The following is a 23,115-nucleotide window of genomic DNA, read 5'->3' on the forward strand; positions in this document are numbered from 1 at the left end:
GTTAGCAGCTCGGGAATGGTAATGAATTTGGAAGCCCAATCACTAGGGTTTGAGTCTAGGATCCACCACCTACTAGCTATGTAGTTTGAGGCATCTTACTTCTCTGTGCTTTAGTATCTGCCTCATAGAGTTACATGAGGACTCAGCGAGTCAGAACACATACGCCCAGAACAGTGCCTGGTACATGGTAGACACTACACAAGTGTTTGTGGGTGTGGGCGTGTGTACCCATAAGGAGTCACCAGGTGCCCTGTCACTGCAAGGGGCTCCGCCCAGCCCCTGGGTGTCCCATACGCCCTCACCAGGCTGGGGGAGCTGGAGCGTGCTCTTGCTCCACTGGGTCAGGCCCACAATGGCCACCATCTTGGCCCCAAGGCTGCTGCGCCGCTTCTTGGCAGTGGTGGTTCCTGCCCCACTCCCAGCCTGCTGGGATCCGCAGATTTCGCCACTGATGCTGGAGCTCCGAACCACATTCCTGGGGCCTGGGGCTGAGGCCGGACTCGGCTCTCCGTTAAACATGGTCCAAGGAGCAGCAGGGCCTCAGACAACTCTGTGGGGGAGATGAAGAGACAAGGGGGTCCCACATCAGACCCCAGGGCCACTCTACTGCAGTCACCACTTCCTAGCTATGTGACCTTGGGCAAGTCACTTGGCCTCTCTGAGGTTGTGAGGAGTCAATGAACAAATAACTATAAAAACAGGATCAATAAATTGAACTTTCTTATTGGCACATGGCCGCCCTGGCAAGTGACCTGGTTTGGTGGTAAAGACAAAGGAATCGTATGGCCCAGTCTTGAATTCCAAAGGCCTCTACACACTAGCTGTGTGACCTTGTGACCAAACATCTTGGGGGTTCAGTGAATGCCTCAGCAAAGCAAGAAATAACAGCACTTACCTCATTGGATCACTGTAGGGATTAAATCAGTGCATATGAAAGTGCCTAGACCAGTGTGAGGCATAGAGTAAATATTCAATCAGCGTTAGCGACTGTTATTTTCATAGCCAACAAGAACAGGGAGGACAAAACTGGCTCCAGCCTGTGCACACTGTGGCAGGGGTCCTCCTGCTTGAAAGGGATGGTACAGAAAAGGATAAAAAAGCGGGCAAAAATCACCCTTAATTGCACTACTGAGAGGCAGCCACCACAAGCATTCTAACCTATTTCCTCCTATTCTCTTTTTTAGGCATTTTTAAAAAATAATTGAACTCATACTACAAATACAATTTTATATCCTTGTATTTTTCATTTAACGTTATATCACAAGCATTTCCCAATGTCATGAACACTTTGTATACATGTTTTAATGCCACCATAATGGTCCATTGTGTGGAGGTAGCATAACTGACTTAAATATTTCAATAGTTACCGCTTAGATCAGGTTCAGCTTTCTTCTCTCTGTCTCTTTCTCAATCCACCACCTCCGTCCCTCAAGACTCCTCCCCCTTGAGAGGGTCCAGCCCAAGGATGAAGCCAGTGCTTCTGAGGGCAGCGTAGCACAGAGACAGAAAGGACCTTGGGCCACCCTGAAACCTGCCTTTCTCTGGCCTTCCCATTATGTGAGACAATGTATTTCCCTTTGCTTAAGCCAGTTTGAATCAGGATTCTCTGTTCCATCCAAAAGTATCCTACCTGATATTGAGGCCATAAACATTTTTTTGATGCTTGAAATATATTGCCAAATTCCTTTCCAAAGTACACAAATTGATTCTCCCCCATTAACTGCATTCAACAAATATTTAAGCCCCTAAAATTCCAAGGCCTATACTGAATGCCAAAGATACAACAGTGAGCCAGGCCAAGTTCATCCTGCCCTCCTAAAGCCTCCAGTCCAGGAGGAGAGACAGATAGTAAATAACTAATTATGCAATTAAATATTTAATGATAGTTCCCATGAGTGCTAGGGAAGTGGACAGAGGGCGTTGGTAGCCACTCTGGGAGAGTCAGGCAGCAGGAATGTATGCTCTGTGTTGTAAAGAGGTGGGATCTCCGGCTATTGGCCCTACAGCTTGGCTGAAAGTCTGATACTCGGGCCAAGTATCAGAGAGACTGCCACCCCACATGGTCTGCACCTAGCCCTTCCTGGCTCTGTCCTGGCCCACAGTGCTTTGCCCAGGGCAGCTCTCTATCCCAGGGCTCAGGGCACTTTGTTTGACCCTCTGCCCTTAGGCCTATCACCCTGAGGAAATCCAACTTTTCAAAAGGACTTAGAAAGGGGTGGGAAAGGGAAGGCCCCCCTCCAGCTAATGAGGGAGACAGTCCCCAGACGGCCAAGAATAGCCTCCTGGTCTCCTGGGCAGTGTGGCTCCTGCAGGGCTGGTGAATTAAGGCTGACAGTGGGGATGAGTCAAAGCTGTATTTTGCCTTCTTTGTGGTTGTCTGGACTGTTCTCGTTCACCCTGTGATGTGTGCAGAGCCCCGGATTGTATTTCTCCGTCCATCCCCCATCAACCTTGCAGCTAATGGAAAGTCCCCTGGACTTGGGCCTATGATGATCTCTTCTCTTTACTTTCCAATTCTAGTGCCAGTTTGTGTGTGGGGGAGGTGGGCATCTGCATGGTTTTTTGGTGGATGGTGGGAGAGTGCTTATCTGATACTTTGAATCTGCTACAGTGTAAGCCTAACTTACTCTTGAAAGTATTTCTGTGAGGTGTGTAGTTATCTCCATGTCACAGATGAGAAAATTGAGTCTCAGAGATGTCAAGGTCTCATCCATCCTCCTCAGCTAAGAAGTAGCAAGGCCTGGACTCAAACCCAGGTCTCCTGTTTCCACAAAGAGACAAACACACTGTGCCACCCTTGCCCCTTCAACCCAGAACTCACCCAAAGAAGTAGGCCCACCCCTCCTGCTTAGGCTTTGCCCTGGTCTCTGGGCTCTTTGGATAAAGTATAAGGAAGCATCTACTATGAGGAAAGCTTCTCAGGCCCACGTTCCCACAGCTGGCGAGCGCATCTGAGGAGAAACAGAGCTCCCACCCAGAACACACCTGGAGCAGCAAGCCCTCCCCCCGAGTAGCCAGCCCATAGGAAGCTCAAGAACGGCACTCCCAGGGGACAAGAAGAGAAGAGGGTAAGGGACAAAATTTCTGACCCTGCCAACCCAGGGTCTCATGTTTCCTCATGAATAATGAATAGAACTGACAAGCAGATGGTTTGACATCCAGGACTCTGCACCATCCAGAGCCACTTTCTCATCTCTAACTACCCAGGGGCCTGGAGAGCTGATAAATGCCTGGGAGCACCCAGCCTGTCTGGCCAACCTGAAGGAGGTAGGAGGAGCCAAACCCAAAACCCTGTACCCACAGGTCTCAGGGCTGACCCCTGGCATAGGAGTCCTGGGGAGGCAGTCTGGGAGAGTTAACACATTGCGTACGGATCACGAGAATCTTCACGAGGGATTTAAACCCCGCCGTACGCAACGTGTTAAGACTCAGGAGGTGGGATTAGAATGCATACAGATCCCTTGCGTCACCTTCTCTGGGCCTTAGTTGCCTCATCTGCATATAAAACAAAAGAGTATAGGTGATCTCTGTGGAAAGCAAAGGCTAGGAAAGTATGAATACATACTTCAGTGGCAGGCTCAGAAGTGGGGCTCTAGTTGCTTCTCTGGCAGCCAGTCTAGCTCAAGAAGGGCAAGACAGAGAGACAGACAGAGCCAGCCACCTGGCCCTTATGTGGAGGGAAGTCCTACTGCACAGCAACCCCAGAGCCATCAGACCACAGGGATAGGAAAGGGGCAGCAGAAAGAGAGGGGGGCAGAGTGGTAAGAGGCTGGCAGGACACAGCACACAGCACCTCACATTCTGGTTGTTCTCAAAGATTATTAAGTGAACTACATCTTTCCACAAAAGTCACTTCAACAATTTCCTGCCTCTGAGCAGGACTGTCCCTTTCCTAGCCAAGTTCAGATCACCCCAAGGAAAGGAACTCTGCCCCGACCTCACTGGGTCACAGGGACCTCCTGATCCCGCTGTATGGCTCAATAGCATCTGTGACTGCAGCTCAGATTTACCCCCCAGGGAGGAAGCCACTGCCCCCACTCCTGCCAAAGCTCCATGCCAGCAGATACCTTCCAAGCTCCCCAAGGAACAAGCTTAGTGTTTTCTTTCTTGCCCTCAATATTTGGCCTCTACCTTGGGGTACCTCAAAGGTTCCCCACACCCTCTCCTGAACCCTGATAACAGCAGGTCTCAGAGCTCTGCCAGTCCACTAAGGACCTGGGTCCCTTTGACTAAGTGTCTAACCAGATGATGAGCTCTTTTTGAGTCAATGAGAACATCCAAAAACCTAAGATGAACCGAGCCACCCACACTTTCAATAGGGAAGACCACGGAGCCTGTCACAGGGTGATGGACTGTTAGGCCAGAAGGGATGGCAAATACATTCTTACCACTTCTCCCCATCCTCTACCCACAGCAGACATCACTAATCCATCTCTTTCCCATTGAGGCAGATTTAACCTCACAATCCCTCTCAACACTGTGCTCTAGCACCAACTGATGAGAAGCAGCTGAGGAGTTAAAACTGATTTGCCATCCCTGTTCTAGCCTGAGCCCAAGGGCCAGCATGTGAAAGAGACACACCAGTGTCACACAGGAAGTTGGTGACAAAACCAGAGCACCAGCCCATCTCCTAACTCCCAGCTTCCACTTCACCTGTCAGTGCTTCCTCCTCACATCTCATCTTAAAGAAAACCCAAACTCACCAAAGTTGATGAATCTGAGCGTGGGGTTCCGCATCACAGGGGGCTGTGCCTTCCCAACAGCACTCCCCTAGGACACCGACAGGAGGCCTCAGTTAACTTCCGCTGAGACACCAGGTTTCAAGAAAGGAGGTGAAGGCAATCAGGGTAGCTCCCAGGAGGAGGTGACGTGACGAGAGTCTGGAAGGAAACGGGGGCGCTTAGAGAGGAGCTAAAGAAGACGTCTGCCCTCCAAGACTGCCAGTAGTTTGTAAAGTAAAAAGATAGAATTGGAGATAACTGTGTGACCTTGAGCAAATCATTTCAAGTCTCTATTTTGCTGTCTCCTCCTCCATAACATTGTCCAAGCTCCTGGCTCCCCTAATCTGTCTTTAGGAACATTGATGTCAAGTCGCTTGTGCTGAGGCCCCACCCACAACTTTTAAACATACGAGGGACGACTCATCCAGGTCCAAATTCTAAGGAGCTCCAGGCCCTATTCTTCCTTCCTCTGTCCTCCCCGATTAATGGAGCCGTGTCCCTCCCCAGACACTCTGTGACATGCCCAGTAGTCAGGAGTGTGTGTGTGGGGGGGGTGCGGGGGGCTCCTGGCTCCATCCCAGCCATGTGACCCTGAGCAAGCCACTCAGCTTCTCTGAACCTCCATCCCTCTGCTATAAGATGAGTCTACTGGCCACCTGGACCCAGCCTGACCCTCCAGGGTTCCCTGGCCAGATACTGAGGAGCAGGAAAGCATAGTGATTAAAAACACAGGCTTAGGAGGCAGACAGACTTAGTGCAAAACCTAGATCTGCCACTTACAAGCTATATGAGACAGGGCCATCTCCTTAACAAACCCAGCCTACCATGCCTTGTGTCTAAAACGGGAAGAATGATGACAGCCTGAGGATTCTTAGATGAAACAGTACAAAATAAGGATTGGTACATGCTCAGTTGGGCAGCTGCATTATTACTGCTCATAATGGTGACTTTGTAAACAGTGAAGGACGATACATGTGTTAATGCTTGTTGGTCCGGACTGCATACCAGGTGCAAACACTTTGTGAGAAGGCTCAGAGATCCAAGGGACCACCTTCCACTCCAGCCCTGGGTGCTCCCACCCAGAGCCCACAGGAAGTGTGGGAGTGTGGGATCCGGGGCTGGGCACCTCTCCGGTGGGGTGGGAGCTGCCATGTGAGGCTGTGCTCTTTCTTTCCAGCATCTCGTCTCCCGGCCCCTCGCTGGCTGCTGAGCCTGGCATTTGAGACCCCAGCCCTGACCCCGATCCAGCACCAGGGCTGTCCATCATATCACCCATGCCACTCTGTGCCCATGTCAGAGGCCAGTGCCTGCATCCACAGGAGGGGAGAAGGTTTCCCTTGTTTGGAGCCTTTCTTTTTCCCCCTCAGGGACACACGGGTGGGTGACAGGGAAGGCTGGTAGGCTGGGCAGAAGGAGCACACCCAGTGGGGAACACTGTGCCAGCTCCTTTTCTGTTCTGCAACCTTTATGTCCCCCAAAGCAGGCTCTCACACACGCACATGGAGAGACACAGGGCACAGAATTTCAAATGTGTCATCACACACCATACAGACTCACACAGATGATACACGCTTAAAGACACAATCACATGTGTACAGAGATATGCACACACCCCTTCAAGGTCCTCATCCCCACAAAGGCACACAGAAGCAGCCACACGGACAGGCTCAGGCCTTCACACAATCATACACACTCACACGCACACCCTCCCCTTGGCCCCTGACAAGCCCAGAGAGGCAGGAAGAGTCCCCTCTCTTCAGTGCGCAGGGAACTGGGAAGTGTCTTACCTGGATCTGTGGGTTCCCTTGGCTGAGGCACACACACCAGCTCTGAGCAGGTGCGTGTGAGCTCGCACACACACACTCATACATGCTCCAGCCCCCAATCTCACTCTCCCGGCCCCCATCCCGGAAGGCCGGACAAAGGAGCTCATCGGTGAGGTTTGTGGTGAGGAGATGAGAAGGCTGGCAGGGAGCAGCTGCTGTCACCATGGCTACCGAGCTGACCCACTTCTCCTCCACCCAGTCTGGCCCACCCAGCCCAGGCAAGGGAGGACAGCCAGCTTTGGGCAGGGGAGCTGTCTCCCATCACACACAGTTACGGAGAGGGCCTGTGAGGGTGTGGTAAGGGCCGGGTTAAGCGCTAGCTAGGCAAAGTCCTGCATAAGAAGGCAATATCCAGACATCCCTTGAAGACAGTAGAGTGCTGAGGAGATGGCCCCTGCAAGGCCTAGCGCCTTGTCTCTCCCAGGATTGGCGCCCCTGGCCTCAGACCCACATGGGACATGCACTTGCCCTGACCACATTCTCATATAGTCCTCAAGGAGTGGGCTGGCCAGGCCCAAACCTGTGTCCCCCAGACTCCAAGGACTCAGGACACCGAAGGGTAAGTCAGACCCAGAGCTGGATGAGCCCTTTCCTGTTCAGAACAAGGTTCCTGAGGGCAGGGCTTGTCCTCTCCCGTCAGACTAGGAACTGCTGGGGGCATAGCCATGCCTTCCTTCTTTGGACAGGGCTGCCATGTGTCTTCTCTCAGCCAGGGCACTCCTGAGGACAGGGCCATGCATCTGCCATCAGAACTGGGGACACAGAGGAACCACACAGCCCTCAGACAGCTCCGTCTTCTGAAGAGACAGCTCACAAAGCAGAATGAATCACTCCTGCGTGACAGCCTCCTGTAGCGCCCCTTTGCCTTTGGAAGGAAGTAAAACCCCCTCACTGAGACCCACGAGCCGGGGACCCAGCTCACCCCACGCTCCGGCCCCTTCTCTGTAATCCTGTCACACTGGCCTTCTTTTCATTCCTCAAAACTGCCTGAAATGCTCTTCTCCAACCCACCCTCATGTTCTGTGGCCCCTGGATCCATCTGTCATGCCACCTTTGCCTGGCTGGTCCCTACTGATTGCTCAGTTCCAGTGTGAATGTCGTTTCCTAGGTGAGTCTTCCCAGACAAGGTTAGTCTCCTGTCATGCTCCCCCAGACTCTGTACTGTCTCTGCCTGTTATGAGTTGAACTGTGTCCCCACAAAAAAAGATATGTTGAGGTTCTAACCCTAGCATCTCAGAATATGACCTCAGAATAGGGTCATTGCAGATGTGATTAGCTAAGGTGAGGTCATACTGAGGAGAGTGGGTCCTTAATCCAATAGGACTGGTGCCCTGAGAAGATGGCCTTGTGAAGACAGAGACGCATAGAGAGAATGCCATGCAACGATGGAGGCAGAGACTGGAGTGATGCAGCAACAAGCCAAGGGATGCCGAGGATGGCCCGATGTCACCAGAATCCAGGAAAGAACCGTGGAACAGAGTCTCCCTCAGAGCTCTCCGAAGGAGCCAACCCTGCCAACACCTTGATTTTGGACATCGAGCATCCAGGACTGTGAGAAAATAAATTTCTGCTGTTTAAGCCATCCAGTCTGTGGCGCTTTATTACAGCTTCCCTGGGAGCCGAATGCACGGATGTTCCTAACCGATGTGCCCCCGGCTGTGAGCTGCTTGGAAACAGGAACCATGCCATCTTCTTCACCTGAATCCCCAGGGCCTGGCCCGAGTCTGGCACAGAGTAAGCTTTGTGAATATTTATTGAATGAATGGTGATCTAAAACAAACATAAAATTATTGGTATTTACAGCTGGAGAGTAGAATTGTGAGTCGTTTTTATTTTCATGTGAAATACTGCATTTTCTAAAGTTACCACTTTAGAAACTGTATTAATGTTATAAAGAAAAATTAAAATACATATTTTTCTTTGCAAAACATACATGAAAATAACAGGCATTATACCACTGTATTATGAAAAGGGAAAACTTCTTCTCTATGCTTGATAACTCCTTTTTTTACTGATTAATTGATTCCTCCTTGTGTTGCTAGAGTGCTTTCTGGAGTCAGATTTACGGAGTTTGAGCTTTGGGGCCTTGTGGGACATAGATTCCAGGTGGAAAGGGTCCGGGCAGGGTGTGCATGCTTCTCAGCCATCTCTACCATCCACTACCTGTCATGAGATCTGGTCAGATGTGGCACCTATCACCTGACAGGCTGCTAGACTTGGCACTTGAGAACACGACCCACCCTGGCAGAAGGCAAGCCCCTGCCCTCCATGAATGCAGTGTCCAGTGCTTCTCAAACTTAAATGTGCACAAAAATTACCTGGGGATCTTGTTGAAATGCAAATTCTGATTCCATGGGTCCCAGGTAGAGCCTGGGATTCTGCATTTCTAACAATCTCCCATGCTGCTGGTCCACAAACCACCCTGAAGCACTGAGAGGTAAAGATAACATATTCTGGTTGTTCTGCAGAAGGAGTAGACACTTCAGGACGGGGACACCAGAAAAGGCATCACGAGGAATGCACTGCAGAGCAACTCAAAAGGTAGATGGGACGGTCCAGAGAGAAAAGTCTATGTTCAGAGGCTGGTAAATAGAGCAGTACAGTTGGAGCAGGAGGTTAGTTGACTGTGGGAAGAAGGCTGGAAAAGATAGGCTTGGCACAGCCAACGAAGGGCTCTGAATGCAGGGCTAAGAGGCTTGGCTTTAATCCTGAAGGGAGTGAAATCTGACATGACTTAGATGTAATATTTTATAGAGATCAATTTGACACTGAGTACAGAATTAGAAGAAAGCCTGACAGCAAGAAGAGCAGTCAAGAGGCAGGTAAGAAGGGCTGCACTGCTGCAGGTAGTACACGTGGAGAGGAAAGGCAGACCAGAAGTCCAGGGAGGGCTGCCTGGAGTTAGTGATGGGACAAGGTTGAGGAGAGCAAATAAAATAGAATCCAAGGGGACTTACAGGAAGGGTAGGGGCTGAGAAGTGCCATCAACAGAGCCTATGGTCCCAGAGGAAAAAGTTGGCTTAAGGGGCAGATGAGTCCCCATTTTAGATGTGATAAGTCTGAGATAATACCGCAACTCCCACATTGAGTTGTTGGGCAGGTAAGCAGACTCACTGGTGCTCAGAAGAGCAATGTGAGTGAGCAGGATTTGGGCATGTTCCCCAGAGGGGAAAGTGGGATATGGAAAGGAAGGAGAACACCCAGAAAGGAGTACAGAGGGAGGAAAGGGCGAGAGGTAATACTCACAGTTAGGGGTAGGAGGAAAATGGAATCCACTGAAGGACGGTGAATTGGCGACTGAAAGTAAGAGAACTCAGAGAAGACGCCATGAATACAGCCTGAAGGCCTTACCACACCCTGACACTGAGACCAAGGACAGGCCTGCCCAGCCCAGGATTCAGGAGGGAGGCCAGGGGTGGGGGGTACCCTGACTCTCTCCTAGGGGGGCAGGGGAAGCCCAGGCCTGAAAAAGAGCACAGCTTAAATGGAAAGCAGAATTTGGACTGGTAGAGAAGGGGGCTAGATCCCCCGGGGAGGGTCTGAGCTGCAGCAGTATCCCAAGAATCCTGGGCTCCCGACCATTTACTCAAGCTCAACCCAAGCGTAAGCATGACAATGCCCCCACCCAAACATACACATGGCATTTGCACACCCACATGGCTGCAGAACCCCCAGGGCAGAGAAGGTGGGGGAAAAGGTCTTCGAAGCAAAGCTCTATTGCTGGGGAGCACATACTTTATCATCCCACTGGGACTATTTTGAGAGTGAGCAAAGGCACTACTAACAATCACACATAGACCACAGGTGTAAATTAGGACTGTCCCAGGTAAACCCAGCTGTATGCTCACGCTAGCTCTGGGGAATACTGGATCTCAACAAAATACCCATTTGGTCCCTGTTCCCTCTTTCTAGATGGGGTGGCAGAACTGACAGACAGGCGGTAGAGACAGGCTAGCTCACCCTCAGAGGCAGGGGCTCCGCTGAGGGTGCTGGTAGATGGAGAAGTCTTCTCCTCCCTGCCTCACCCCAGCCTGAGCGCCGATGCCGCGGTCTAGGGAGACACAACAGCACCAAGGACAGCGGCCAGCCGTGGCTCGCTCCCGGCCTGCCCAGCTTTTTTGCCAGGGCCACCGCTAGGCCGGATCAATATTTCATGGGGGAAGGGGCTCCGGTTACCAGCTCCGCGCCAAGCCGGAAGGCGCCACCCACGCCCGCCACCAGCCCTGGGGACCCTCCTCGGGAACTCAGCACACTCGCATCCCCAGGCCAAATAGATGCCGCCCTCAATGCATTCTGCATTCCCAGCCCTCTCCCTGTCCCCTCCATCCCTTTCCAGAGCACAAAGACCCGCGTGCACACCACACATCTTCATGCAGCCACTCTGACACACCACATAGCCAGACACGCGCTGTACAAATACGACGATATACACAAACAACAGGCACACACCACACCCAGCAAACAAGCCACCTAGACACACACACACACACACACACACACACACACACCATACGCCTCACAAACACATTACATAAAGATGCATTCACCACAGACCCACATGCACATCACACACAGACACAAGACACCCTGCCACACACGCTGCACAAAAACTCCCTCCTTAGACATGATGCGAAGATGCTTTTACCAGACACACACATCACATGCCCCACATACGCACGCATGTCCACGCACACCCACACATACATACACATGCTCTCAGAGACACCCAGACATATTGCTCAGAGCTACATTCACCACGGACACACACACATCGCACACATACATACACACAAACTGAAACTCACACACATGCACATGTACACACAGCATGCCTTCACAGAGACCCTCAGACATGCATCTCGGATACACAAGCACACGCCCCACACTACCCCGGCTCTCCACCCTCCTGGAGCCAAAGCCTTTCCTCCCACTGTGGACATGGGACTGGGGAAGGGGCAGGCAGGTCGTGGGCCCTTTGGATGAATCCTGGGTCCTCTGAGGCCTCCTGGGGTTGATGTCCAACTCCTAGGAACAGGCAGTCAGCAACACAAAGAAGTAGAAAACGGGGGAGCAGGTGAAAGGGGACCTTTGAGACCCAAAAGCCTCCTGGCTTCGCTGTCCCTGGGCCCCAAGTTCTGGGGCACGAGGCTCCGGGGACAGTCTCGCACCCCCCACAGCCCGAGTGCACCCTGGGCATCCAAGCCTCTGGGAGGCCCTGCCCCGTGGTGCATGGAGACCAGGAGAACGGTGGAGCCTGCACTCCTGCCCCTGCAGGAGTGCCCGAGCCCTGCCGCATAGAAGAGGGGACACCCTACCCCCATCCAGACACCCCGACTCCAAGAGCCAACCCCCACCTCAAGCAGGCTGAGGGGACAGTGGCACAAATTCTCCTGTCTACAGGACAACCATGGCAGGATTCTCGGAAAAAAGCCAAACCAGGGCACAAGGTGAGGAGAGGGAAGCAGGGAGAGACTCCCAATTTTCCAGGTAGATGGAAGGGACCGTAAAGATTATCTAGGCCAGTGGTCCATAGCTCTGCCATCCCCATACCATCTCCCAGTTTTGCATTATCTACATAACACTGTGTGCCCCTCGATGATGTCTGCCAAATCTACATACTTCTGAGGTGCTCATTATTTATTTATTTAGAAATTTACACTTTTCACTGAAATGCATTTATTTTAAGTGGAAACTTTGTGTTACTACTATAAACAGAAAGCCAGTATCACTTTTAATAAGTAGAATATGACAGTTAAATACAGTAGTAAAATGTAGTTATATGGACCTGTCAGTCAAGATCGCTGTTAAAAAGGGGAGGGCAGCAAATATTGGAAAGTTGTTTAAGAGACACTAACACTACACTGACACGTTCTCCCTGGGACAAACGTGGATTTGATAGAGTTAAAAGGGAACAAACTTTCTCACTCTGAGAGCCAGTGCTATGTAATGGCAGGTCCACGAGCCACTGAAAGTCATCTCAGGTCAGTGAAGGTACCACTCTCCACGTTGGGAAGCTCTAGGCTTGCCCGCCTCCTGCAGGAGCTTGGGCCAGCTGGCACTCTATTGCCACAGTCCATTCTGGTAATAACAATCCTTAGAAATTTCTCAATTCTTTCCTATTTACAAATTGTCCCTACACCTACCATCTAATACTAGACTTATAGCAGGAATTATCATCCCGATTTTTAAATGAGAAAACTGAGGCTCTGGAAGGTTAAGGGACTTTTCCAGAGTCATGCAGCTAGACAGGATTGGTCCATGAGTAGGAGACCCTCAACTCCCACCCAGATGCCTCTTCCACTCTACCTGCATCCGTCTGTCCCACACTCAGGAGCCCTTGCTCTGGGCTGGCCCATCTAGGCAGTGGGGAGTGGAGGGAGGATGGTGTTCAGTTACCTCCCCTTAGGCCCTCACAATCCTGAAAGGCCACTAGGCAAGTGAATGAGGTTAAGAGCTTGTACTCTGGAGTCACACTGTTGTGTGTCCCTAGCTTGTAATGTCACCTCTCAGAACCTCATTTTCCTGGTCTATAAAATGGGAATAATAATAGTGTCTATCTCATAGGGTATGCGGATTAAATTAAATAAGTATGTGCATAGTGTCTGGCACTAAATAAGTGCTCAAAAATGTTTATTACTAGGAAAGTACAAAGAATAGAATTAATGCAGGTAAAGAATGACTGGTTGGGGGAAGGGAGGGTAGGTATGGCATGGTTCTTCACTGAGGAAAGGAAATGAGCTAAGTCTTAGCGGATAAATAGGAGTTTAGTGGGAGAACTGTTCCGACTGCTCATGCCCTCCTCCTCCCTCTCTCACCACTCCAAAGAGAAGTTAGAAAACTCAGGGTCTCAGCTCCCAATCTCTCTGCTCAGGACTCTGAATGACATCTGACAGGTTCTTCAGAGCCTGCTCTGGGCAATACCGCCCCAGGAAAAGACTCCCCTTTAAGACACAATGCCCAGTCCATTTCCTCCACATGCTGTCCAGAAGGAAGGTTGGGGGCCAGGCCCACCCTGGTACTCTAAGGATTCTAGCAGACGTCTTTTGAAGTGCTTTTGGCCTGGTAACAAAGACCCCCACTTTCTCTGAGGGGATCAAGAGCCATGTTTACGTATCTGACTTTGTGATCCTTCCCAGCAGGCTGTAGTTGATTGGACCAGGGTGGGCACCTGACCCTCTCAGAGCCAATCAGACCTTCTCCTGGAAGTCGGGACTTGGATCTGTCAAGCCCTGGGTTCTAGCTCGGAATGTAGCTAGAACGGAGGGACACAATACAGGAACTATAGGGGGCCCAGCCTCAGGAAAAGCAGAGCAAACCGAGTCTGTGGAGACAGAAAGGTGAAGGTGGCCGGCAAATTGCAGAGAACAGCTGCTCCAATTTTTCCTGGCCTACACGCCCCTTTTCCCAGAAGCTCACAACTTTTCTGTCCCGCCGTTCCTAGGAATCCCTTATGTCCTCGTAATAAACCCTTCTGTATTACTGAGGCTGGCTTGAGTGGGTTTCTGTATACAAGCAAAGAGCTAATTAAGACAGTGGAGAAGCTGGGAGCTGGATACAAAGATGAACAATCCTTGAGAAAAATAATCACTGTGCCTGCACTGGAGGAGCTCAGTTTAACGGGAGACGAGGAAGTGACGTAGACTCTGCACAGATGTGGCTAGGGGACGTGGGCTAACTCTGCCCGGGCAAGGGGGCAGAAGGGCTCCGCAAAGGCTTCATAGCAAAGGTGGCAGTTGAGCTGGTTTTGAAGAACAAAGGACATTTTCCAGGGAGACAAAGCAGGGGTGGGGAGGCATTGCAGGCCCAGGGAACAGCAAGTGCAGAGGCACAGAGGCACAAAACAGCTGATGTGTGAGAGGAACTGCCGGGAGTTCAAAGTGTGGTGGGGGAGCAGAGATGAGGCAGTGGGGTGCAGATCACAAAGGGCTTTGAATACCATGCTAAGAAGTTGAGGCCTTTCCTGTCAGCAATGGGGAGCTACTGAAGTATTTTAAGTAGCAGGGGGTGAAAGGTCAGTTCTGTGTTTTAGAAAGATGGCTCTGAGGCTGGAATGAGAAAGGACTAGAGAAGGCAGGTCGGGAGGGAGGCAGGGAGGCCAGTGAGGATGTGGCAGCATTGATCCATCTATTCCTTCACTCACTGAACAACTCACTGCAGACCTACTACGTGCCAGAGCTAAATGGGATTCCTGACCCCACAGAGTTCACAGTTTAGCAAGAAAGAGAGACGAGGAGAAAGCAATTCAAGTGTGGTGAGTGCCGTGAAGAAGCACAAGGTCCTACGGAGGAGGGCGGTATCCAGTTCCCAGTTTTTAGGCTCTGCTGTGGAAATGAGGTTCAAGCTGGTATCTGTCTGCAGGAAAAGGAGGAGTGCATTCCAGGACGAGGGCACACGTGTGAAAGTCCTGCAGCTGAGGGAGCGGGACAATGGTGTAAGATGACACAAAAAGGTGGGCAAGGACCAGATTACACAGGTCCTCGCAGATTACATCAGAGGCTGGTTTTTATTCCAAGAAGTTTTGGAAGGATCTTAAGCAGGGAAATGATACATTTATGTTTAGAAGATCATTCTGGCTATACTATGAAAAATGAAATGAAGTGGGGCAAGAACAGAAACAAAGGAGACCAGTTTAGGAGGCTGTCGCAGCAGTCCAGGTGAGAGCTAATGGTGGTCTGGAATGGGGCGGTGGGCAGGGAGAGAGATGACAGATTCAAGAGAGATTCAGGAGAACTAATAGGACCGGCTGTGGGATGTGGGGGTGAGGGAGAGGGAGGTGTCCAGGATAACTTCCAGCTTTCCAGCTTGAACAAGTGGGTGGATGGTGTTGGCAGGATGAGCGGGGGACATTGGAGGCAGAGCAGGTGCTGGCAAGCAGAGCTGGGGACCTGGGTTTGGACCTAAGGCTGACCGTGGGACATCTAAATGCAGCCCAGAGGCAGTTGTACCTGCAGGTCTGGAGCCCAGAAGAGATATTTAAAGTCAAGAGGTTTACCTGGTAGTGGGGGAGGAGTGTGCAACAGAGTAAGAAAAAGGGGCTGGGGCAGCTCTGAGGAATCATGGTAGCAGCAGGGCCTGGGAACAGATGACCAGGAGCTCTGAGCTTGGAAAAGCAGAACCATGAAATCCAAAGGGTACTTCCCTTAGCCCTGGGAGGCATCTGGCTTTGGTTCCACCTTTCCTGGCCAAGCATGACGCCTTGGCACAGGCACTTCCCAGCTGAGACAACCCTTCCTTCCCCACAACACCCTCCTCCTTTGCAAACTCCAAGTTATCCTTCTGACCCAGCTCAGGGGGCCGCCCTCCTCATGTCCCTGGTCTAGGCACATGTTCTCCAGTAAGACAACCTGGGTTTGAATCCCAGCTCTGCCACTTGATGGCTGTGTGCCTTTGGTCAAGAAACAAAACTTCACTGTCCTCATCTGTACAAAGGAAATAATAATAGTACCAACCTCGTAGGGCTGTTTGAAGACGAGTATGTAAAGTGCTTAGCAGAGAACCTAGCACACAGTAAGCACTAAATAAATGTTACTATTATTAACATCCCACCCACCTTGGGACAGTTAGTCACATCCTCCACCTTATACCTCCTCCACTTGGGAACTATTTGCAGGTCTGTGTCCCTCCCTGCCTCTTCCTACCCCCACCCAATTTGTGGGGCTATATAACATGCAGGGCCCAGTGCTAAATGGAAATGCAGGACCCCTATTCAAAATTATTAAGAATTTCAAGAAGGTGACAGCAGCACATTAAACCCAGTGTGAGGTCCTTCTAAGCGCAGGGACCTGTGCAAACACATTCATGAAACCAGCCCTGACCCCACCCCCAGCCAGCCCTGGGCCTGGCCAGAGTAGTTATCAGCCCCCTTGCAATAGAGTAAAAATGCTAACTGACATTGAGATAGGGTTTTGTGATTTCCATTTGGAATTTCATTTTATCCTTCCCATAGAAAGATAAAACATCAACCCATTTTATAGCCGAGGACACCGAGGCTCAGAGATGGAGTGTGCTTTGCCAGAAATCACTACCTCATGAACTGCAGACCTGGGATGTGAATATAGGCCAGCTGGTGCCAAAGGCTTGCCTCGTGCCCTCTGGCTCCGCAGGGAGAACCTGACCCCAAGGGATGAACTTCATCAACAAGACCCAGAGAGAGGGAACTGGAGGGACTGGGACCGGCACCCTCCCTCCTGGGATGAGCCGTGTAAACAACCAGCTCCCGGAGGATCAGGGCTGCTGCACAGGGGAGTGGGTAACACAGGGCAAAAGGTCACTGCTGAGAAGGTTCTGCCTGAGGGCCAGAGACCCCAGCCCGCACTCTCTGGAAATCGGACCCTGCCTCCTCTGCTTAAAACCCTTTAGGGGCTGCCGGTGGCCTCAGCATCATTCCCAAATCTTTAGTATCCTGCTAGACCAGGGAGTTCTGATGCCTGCCCACTCTCTCTCCTCCCTCCACTACTGCTGTCCTCCCCCTACCACCCCAGGCCTGTTCTCACCATCATCAAAGCTTTATTTTAGCACAAACTGTTCCCTCTCCTCATCCCTTCTTCTTTGTCTCCTCAAGTCCTTGTCACCCTAGGCTCCCTGACTCCCTCCTTTCAACATACGTCACCTGCTCTGGGCCGTCTCCTGGCCAGAATGTAGGCTCCCAGAGGCAGGGGCTGCCTGGCTCCCAGAGCTTGGGTGTGTGAGCACATCAGGTATCTGAATGCATGCACCTCAACAGAGGCAGGGGGGCCCTGCGCTCTTTCTCCCCTTTTCTCTACTCCTCCCGAACCCCCCTTTTCTTATCCAGGCATTTTGAACACCATGTGTGAGGAGCCCAAACTTACAAAGGGAAGAGAACCATCACACGGTATGCACCCTCCCCTGCCAGCCCTGGGCTGGGTGCTGTACATCCTGTTGGTACATTTAATCCCCTGAGCACCTTCCAAATGGGCGTGAGGCAGTATAGGTATACATTCTTCCTGTTTTCCAGAGGAGTCTGAGACCACCTGCCTGAAATGATAACAGAGTCTGGAAGTGGCGTATGCGGCATTTGAACCCATGTCTGTCTGCTACCCAAGTACCTGGTGTCCTTTCTGCCCCTGTGACTCACGGTTCCCAACCAGCTCACCTCCAACCAGAGAGCAACTGTTTCTCACCCATGCCCTCAGCTCCCAAACTCCCCCGGCAGCACAACTGCTCTGTGGGGTCAGCAAAACACCAGTGTAAAGGCCAGTGGAGAAGTCAGTCCTCTGGGTCAACAAAATGCCACAATGGGAGAAATACCCCCAGGTGAGCCAAACACTAATGGGGGAGGTACCCCCATTGTCATTGTCAGCAAAGTACCAGCACAGGAGGCATACCTTGCACCCCGTCGGCCAAAGACCAGTGTGAGAGACACTTCCCTATATCTCCCCCTCTGCCACGGCCCATGCCATGGTCTGGGGGTGCACAGACAGAGTGCTCCAAGGTGGTGCTCCGGGGGGGGGGCAATGTATCTGGGGCTCTGCTGCTGCCTGGGGGAGAAGGCTGCGGCTGGGGAGTAGGGCAGACTTGGGTGAGAGTTCTCACATGGCACTAATGAAATCAACCACCAGCCTGCCCCCTCCATCCCCAGGGACCCTCCAGGCTCCAGCTGATGCAATGCCCAGGCAGGATAATTGTTTTTGTCCCTCCTTAAAGGGCCAGCTGCTGTTGCAGCTGCAGACATCACCCAGACCCCTGACAGACCCCACAGAGCTTAGCACCTAGTTAGAGATTGCGGGAGCTCAGAAAGGAGCAGCTCAGCCCTGAGTTCTACAGAGGAAATCCAATTAACGTCCAGAGACCAGAAGTATCTGTGAGCAAGATGGGAGGGAAAGATAATAAGATAGAGACAGTGCCTGGCCCATGAGACCACATGCCCAGAGGGAGGGACCTTGGTCCCTACTGGGTCCTCAGCACCTGACTCCTGCCTACCTGTCCTGTCAAGTCCTTGGCACAGGAGTTGATTGTGAGTTATCTTACTGAGTTTCCCTGAGTGCCACGTACTGTGCTGAGTAGCTCAAATCCACCATTTTATTTACTCTCCCCTCCAGCAGACCTAAAAGGTGGTTCTGTTTTACTGAAGGAGGCTCGGAGAGGGGAAGTGATTTCTGGCGACAGCCAGAAAGTGGCACAACCTGGGTTTGAAGCCAAGTTTGTCCAATTCTGGGCTTCACATCCTACAGAGGGTCAGGTAGGTGTCGAAACCCAGGGCTACAGATCCTAAGCCAGACAGCGTGGCATAGAGGGCAGGGGAAGGGTCTGGGGTCCTAAACAGGCTCTGAAGGGCATGGTGCTTGGTTTGAGCACAGGTTTCACAGGCCCCTTCCTCAACCCCCCCCCCAAGAGAATGCCCCATTAGGTTGCCCACATGCCCCCAGGGACAGTTGGCAGCTGCCTGATTACAGACTAATTGGTGGCTGGCAGCAACTGTAGGGCTGGCTAGTTAACCCCCTGGTGACCAAGCCTAGCCCAGAAGAGTCCTTTCCCCACAACTTCAGGCCCCAAACCCAAGGACCCTAAACTTAAGAAGTCATCATGGGCAGAGGATAGGATCAAAGAGGCAGCAGCCTTCCTCTCCACACCCAGACAACACCCCTGGAGCTGAGCTTGGTCACTGACATTCATCCAGGCTCCCCAGCCCTATAGGGCCACATCCAAACTGCCCCCAGGTGGCAGTGCCAGCCAGCACCCCTGTTCTCTGGCCTGGGGTATGGCATTGTTCACCCCATCTAGGACCACAGGAGCTGTGGGCCTTCCCTGGGTTTCCAGGCTTAGGATACTGGAAGAAGCCCACTTCTCAAGGCAGAGCTGTGCAGAGAAGGTGATGTGGGCCTGGGTCCAGGCAGCCTGGAGCCAACCAGTGAAGATACACCCCTGAATGAGAGAGTGTGGAAGTTGCTCACCAAGGGTCTTGCCAAGTCTCCTTGCACCCTGGACTCTCCACGTTGGAGAGTCCAAGCTGCCTTTCCCAGCTTCCCGGAAGCCCCCTCTTCCCATCCGAGGGCTGGAGGAGCACCCCCCCTTTTCCTTCATGGAGTAGGGGTCCTCTAGGCACCACAGTGGTGTCTCATTGAGAGGACAGTGACCACTTCTCAACCAGGGCACGGGCAGGAGGGAGGAAGGCAAGCTGCCTTCCAGCTCCCTTTCCAGGAGGGATTTTAAGCACTTTCCAAAAATGCCATGCGAGGCAATGCTGTTGAAGACCGGGCCCCAGATGCTTTGAGCATCAGCAAACAACTCAAGACTCATTTTCCAGGCTTCCCCAAACAACCCCATGTTCCCCTTTCATACCTTAGCCCCCGCCCCGGAGTCATCACACACACTGTGCTCATCCCCCGGGCCCCCGCCCCCCAGACCCTCCCTGCACGCACAGTTCCCTACGTGGCGCCTCCCGGCCGGAGCCCCCATTCCCTCCTCCGGTGATTCCCCCAGACCTCTGCAGCCCCTCCCCACGTCCACTCCCAGGTGAACAAGGCCTACAGACTTACCCGTAGGTGGGCCTGGGGTTCAGACAGGAAGGGGTCTCGGTTGGCCGAGGCGGCTCTGCAAGGCGGGGCAGGTGTTGCCCCGGGACCCCGCCCCGCGGACCCGGCAGTAGGCGCGGCCCGGTCCCAGGCGGGCGGCGGACTCCGAGGCGATAGGGGCGCGGGGCGGGGAGGGGCGGCGAGAGAGGCTCACGGGGGCATCGCCCGTCACCGGGCTGGGCAGCTCCGCTCCGCCCGTCTGCGCTACCGGCTGTGCAACGTCCACGGTTCTCAGCCGCCGCCGGGTGCAAAGCCCAAGCCCCGGCTGGCCGGAGGAGAAGAGGGAGGCGGGGCCTGCTGGGGCGGGGCCAAGGTCTGGTGGGAGGGGTCACTGGAGGGGCGGGGTCAATCGGGCGGGACCTTTAGTGGTGGGCGGGGCCTAGGGGAATAGGGAGAGTCTGGGTTTGCCTGGTTGGTTGCGACCTACGCTAATAAGGCTCGAAGTGGGCAGGGTCTAGAAGATGCCTCGAGCCTCTCCACAACCTTAGGACCCTACTGCTCCATACCTGGTCCCCTCTCTCCACCACATCCTCTATACTCATCCCTCCTTTTCTTTGGGGCGCCTAACTGGCACCGCAGTACCCCTGTCCCACCCTGAACCAGAACCAGGAACGTTACATGGTGAGAGAAGGGGAATCGACTTACAAACACCAAATCCAATTTACAGATAGAAAAACTGAAGCCAGAGAGGAGAAAAGACTTGCCCAAGTGTCTGCTATGAGGAAAAAGACTTTATGATGTCCCTTTTATATAATAAGGTTGTAGAGAGTGTCCTGTCCTGAGACCCAAGTTGACTTCCCTCCCCTGCCGTCTCTTCTTCTGCTATAACAGTGGTTTTTGTTGTTGTTGTTATTGTTGTTTGTTTTTGTTTTTATTTGGGGAAGGGAAACAGGACTTTATTGGGTAACAGTGTGTACTTCCAGGACTTTTTCCAAGTCAAGTTGTTGTCCTTTCAGTCTTAGTTGTGAAGGGCGCAGCTCAGCTCCAGGTCCAGTTGCCGTTGTTAGTTACAGAGGGCGCAGCCCACCATTCCTTTCGGGAGTTGAACTGGCAACCTTGTGGTGAAGAGCCCGTGCTCCAACCAACTGAGCCATCTGGCACTGGCCCATGTGGGAATTGAACCAGCAGCCTTGGCATTAGGAGCATGGAGCTCCAACCACCTGAGTGAGTCACCAGGCCAGCCCTATAACAGTGGTTTTCAACTTGAGGTGATTTTGCCCCCCTCTCCCTGCCGTCATACATTGGTGATGTCTGGAGACGTCTTTGGTTTTCATAACTGGGCATTGCTACTTGCATCTAGTGAAAAGAGACGAGAGATGCTGCTAAACATCTTCCAATGCATAGAAAAGTGCCACACCTAAGAATTATCAGACCCCAAATGTCAATAGTGCCAAGGTTGAGAAGCCCTGCTGTAGGACTTAGCATCAGCCTAAACGAAATTCCAAGTGAGTTCCCTGAGTCCTGAGTTCCTTGGCAACTGGGACCTGAGGAGGATGCTGTATCAAGTGTCTACGAGGGTCATGTCTGCCCCCATCTTGCTGTGTTTAACCTTGCTTAGGTGGTCAGTTCCGCTCTGGGACTCCAGTGTTCTTAATTCCACTCATTTACAGAGGAGACAATATTATTAGTATTTATTTGCCTTCCCAATTGTTTGCTGGAGGCAGGCAAAACAAATAGCATTCGCTGGTGAGGGTGTGGATTAAAATGTGAATGGGGAGTGGAAAGGTGTGGGGAAAAGGAAAATGATTGGGATTAAATGACACTCTTGGGATAGCTAGCTGTATCGTCTACATACCCCTCACCCTATCTCTTCCCTTTTCTCAACTCGTCTATGAGAAGGGTATACTGAGACCCAACAGTGTGGAAAGCCCACATCTGGTCCTACGGCTGGTCACCACAGGAGCTGTGGGCCTTCCCTGGGTTTCCAGGCTTAGGATACTGGAAGAAGCCCACTTCTCAAGGCAGAGCTGTCCAGAGAAGGTGATGTGGGCCTGGGTCCAGGCAGCCTGGAGCCAACCAGTGAAGATACACCCCTGAATGAGAGGGTGGGACACACAATTTTATGAATGTATTAACTAAACTTTTATTATTATCTAATCTCCATCAGGTCTAGAACTAAGGTCTGTATTGTAGAACAATTGCTCTGGAGCAACAAAGGGATTAGATTGGGGGAACAAGAAGGAGGCCTGGGAAGTAGCTGGCACAGTGGTGGAGGTGAAGGATGCAGTGAACAGAGCTTGTGAAGACAGGAGAGAGAGGGGAGGAATCAAGACGTGAGGCGAGGCATCCCATCACAGAGACATGGAAACCAGGGGCTCCGTTTGGACTCCTGGCCTCTTTGCACATCTGATGAAAACTTGGGCTTTCCCTCTGGAGAAACGCACAGATGTACACTTTCTATATAATTTCAGGGACTTCAAAGCTCCATCTTGGCTTCCAGAAGGGTTGGGTGGAGGCAGGTGGTGTTAGGGGTAGGGGTTGATTTTTAAGGGCATATAGAAGAATAAACATGCAGGAATTAAACATCTAGAAAGAAAAGTAATGGACAGGGATTCACCTTACCTGATATTAAAACATAAAGTCAATGTACTTAAAGCATATGTATTAAAGTAGACTTAGAGGAATCAGTGGAACAAAGTGGAGTATAGAAATGGACAACTACCCAAGGGAGTTCGGTGTATGAGAAAGGCAGCAGTTCAGGTAAACGGGGAAATATAGGCCTTTCAACAAATGGGTGGAATAACTGGCAAGTCATTGGGAAAATAAAAGAAAGCTGTGTCCTTTTCCTACCTAGAAATAAATTTCAGGTGGAGTGCATATTTAAATAATAATGCTATAACATACCAGAAGAAAACACATGCAATGTTCTAGTAATCTTGGAGATGGAAGACATTCTAAGCACGATGAACCTAGACGCCAAAGGGAAAACAGCAATAAATTTGACTATAAAAACTGCTATAGAGAAGAAGTGATCATACTTAAGTTTGAAAGACAAGTAACAAGCGGGAGGGGTTAAATCCCAGTTGCCCTCTACTC

General features: G+C 51.7%; 1 protein-coding gene and 1 long non-coding RNA gene across 5 annotated transcripts in view; one reads left to right on the top strand and one right to left on the bottom strand.

Annotated features, from left to right (window-relative positions):
- The window catches only part of RIMS3 (regulating synaptic membrane exocytosis 3), a 37,852-nt gene extending 17,482 nt beyond the window's left edge, over positions 1-20,370 (bottom strand). The window contains exons 1-3 of one of the 4 annotated variants that reach the window (XM_074334490.1): positions 20,044-20,369; positions 4,704-4,880; positions 303-550 (exon numbers count right to left, since the gene is read on the bottom strand). In XM_074334490.1, the coding sequence (XP_074190591.1) occupies positions 303-519 (217 nt within the window). In that variant the 5' untranslated portion in view covers positions 520-550; positions 4,704-4,880; positions 20,044-20,369. Of the gene's footprint in view, positions 1-302; positions 551-4,703; positions 4,881-6,508; positions 6,634-20,043 lie in introns of those variants that run through there. The other 3 variants (XM_019737112.2, XM_074334491.1, XM_074334492.1) reach the window with 3 other exon arrangements.
- Positions 6,682-8,368, top strand: LOC141572079 (uncharacterized). Its single transcript, XR_012497189.1, has 3 exons — positions 6,682-7,106; positions 7,257-7,655; positions 7,869-8,368. It is a non-coding gene; the product is annotated as an uncharacterized LOC141572079 (long non-coding RNA).
- Positions 20,371-23,115: the final 2,745 nt, after the last annotated feature.

Source organism: Rhinolophus sinicus, linkage group LG06 (genome assembly GCF_036562045.2).
Source record: "Rhinolophus sinicus isolate RSC01 linkage group LG06, ASM3656204v1, whole genome shotgun sequence".
NCBI lineage: Eukaryota > Metazoa > Chordata > Mammalia > Chiroptera > Rhinolophidae > Rhinolophus > Rhinolophus sinicus.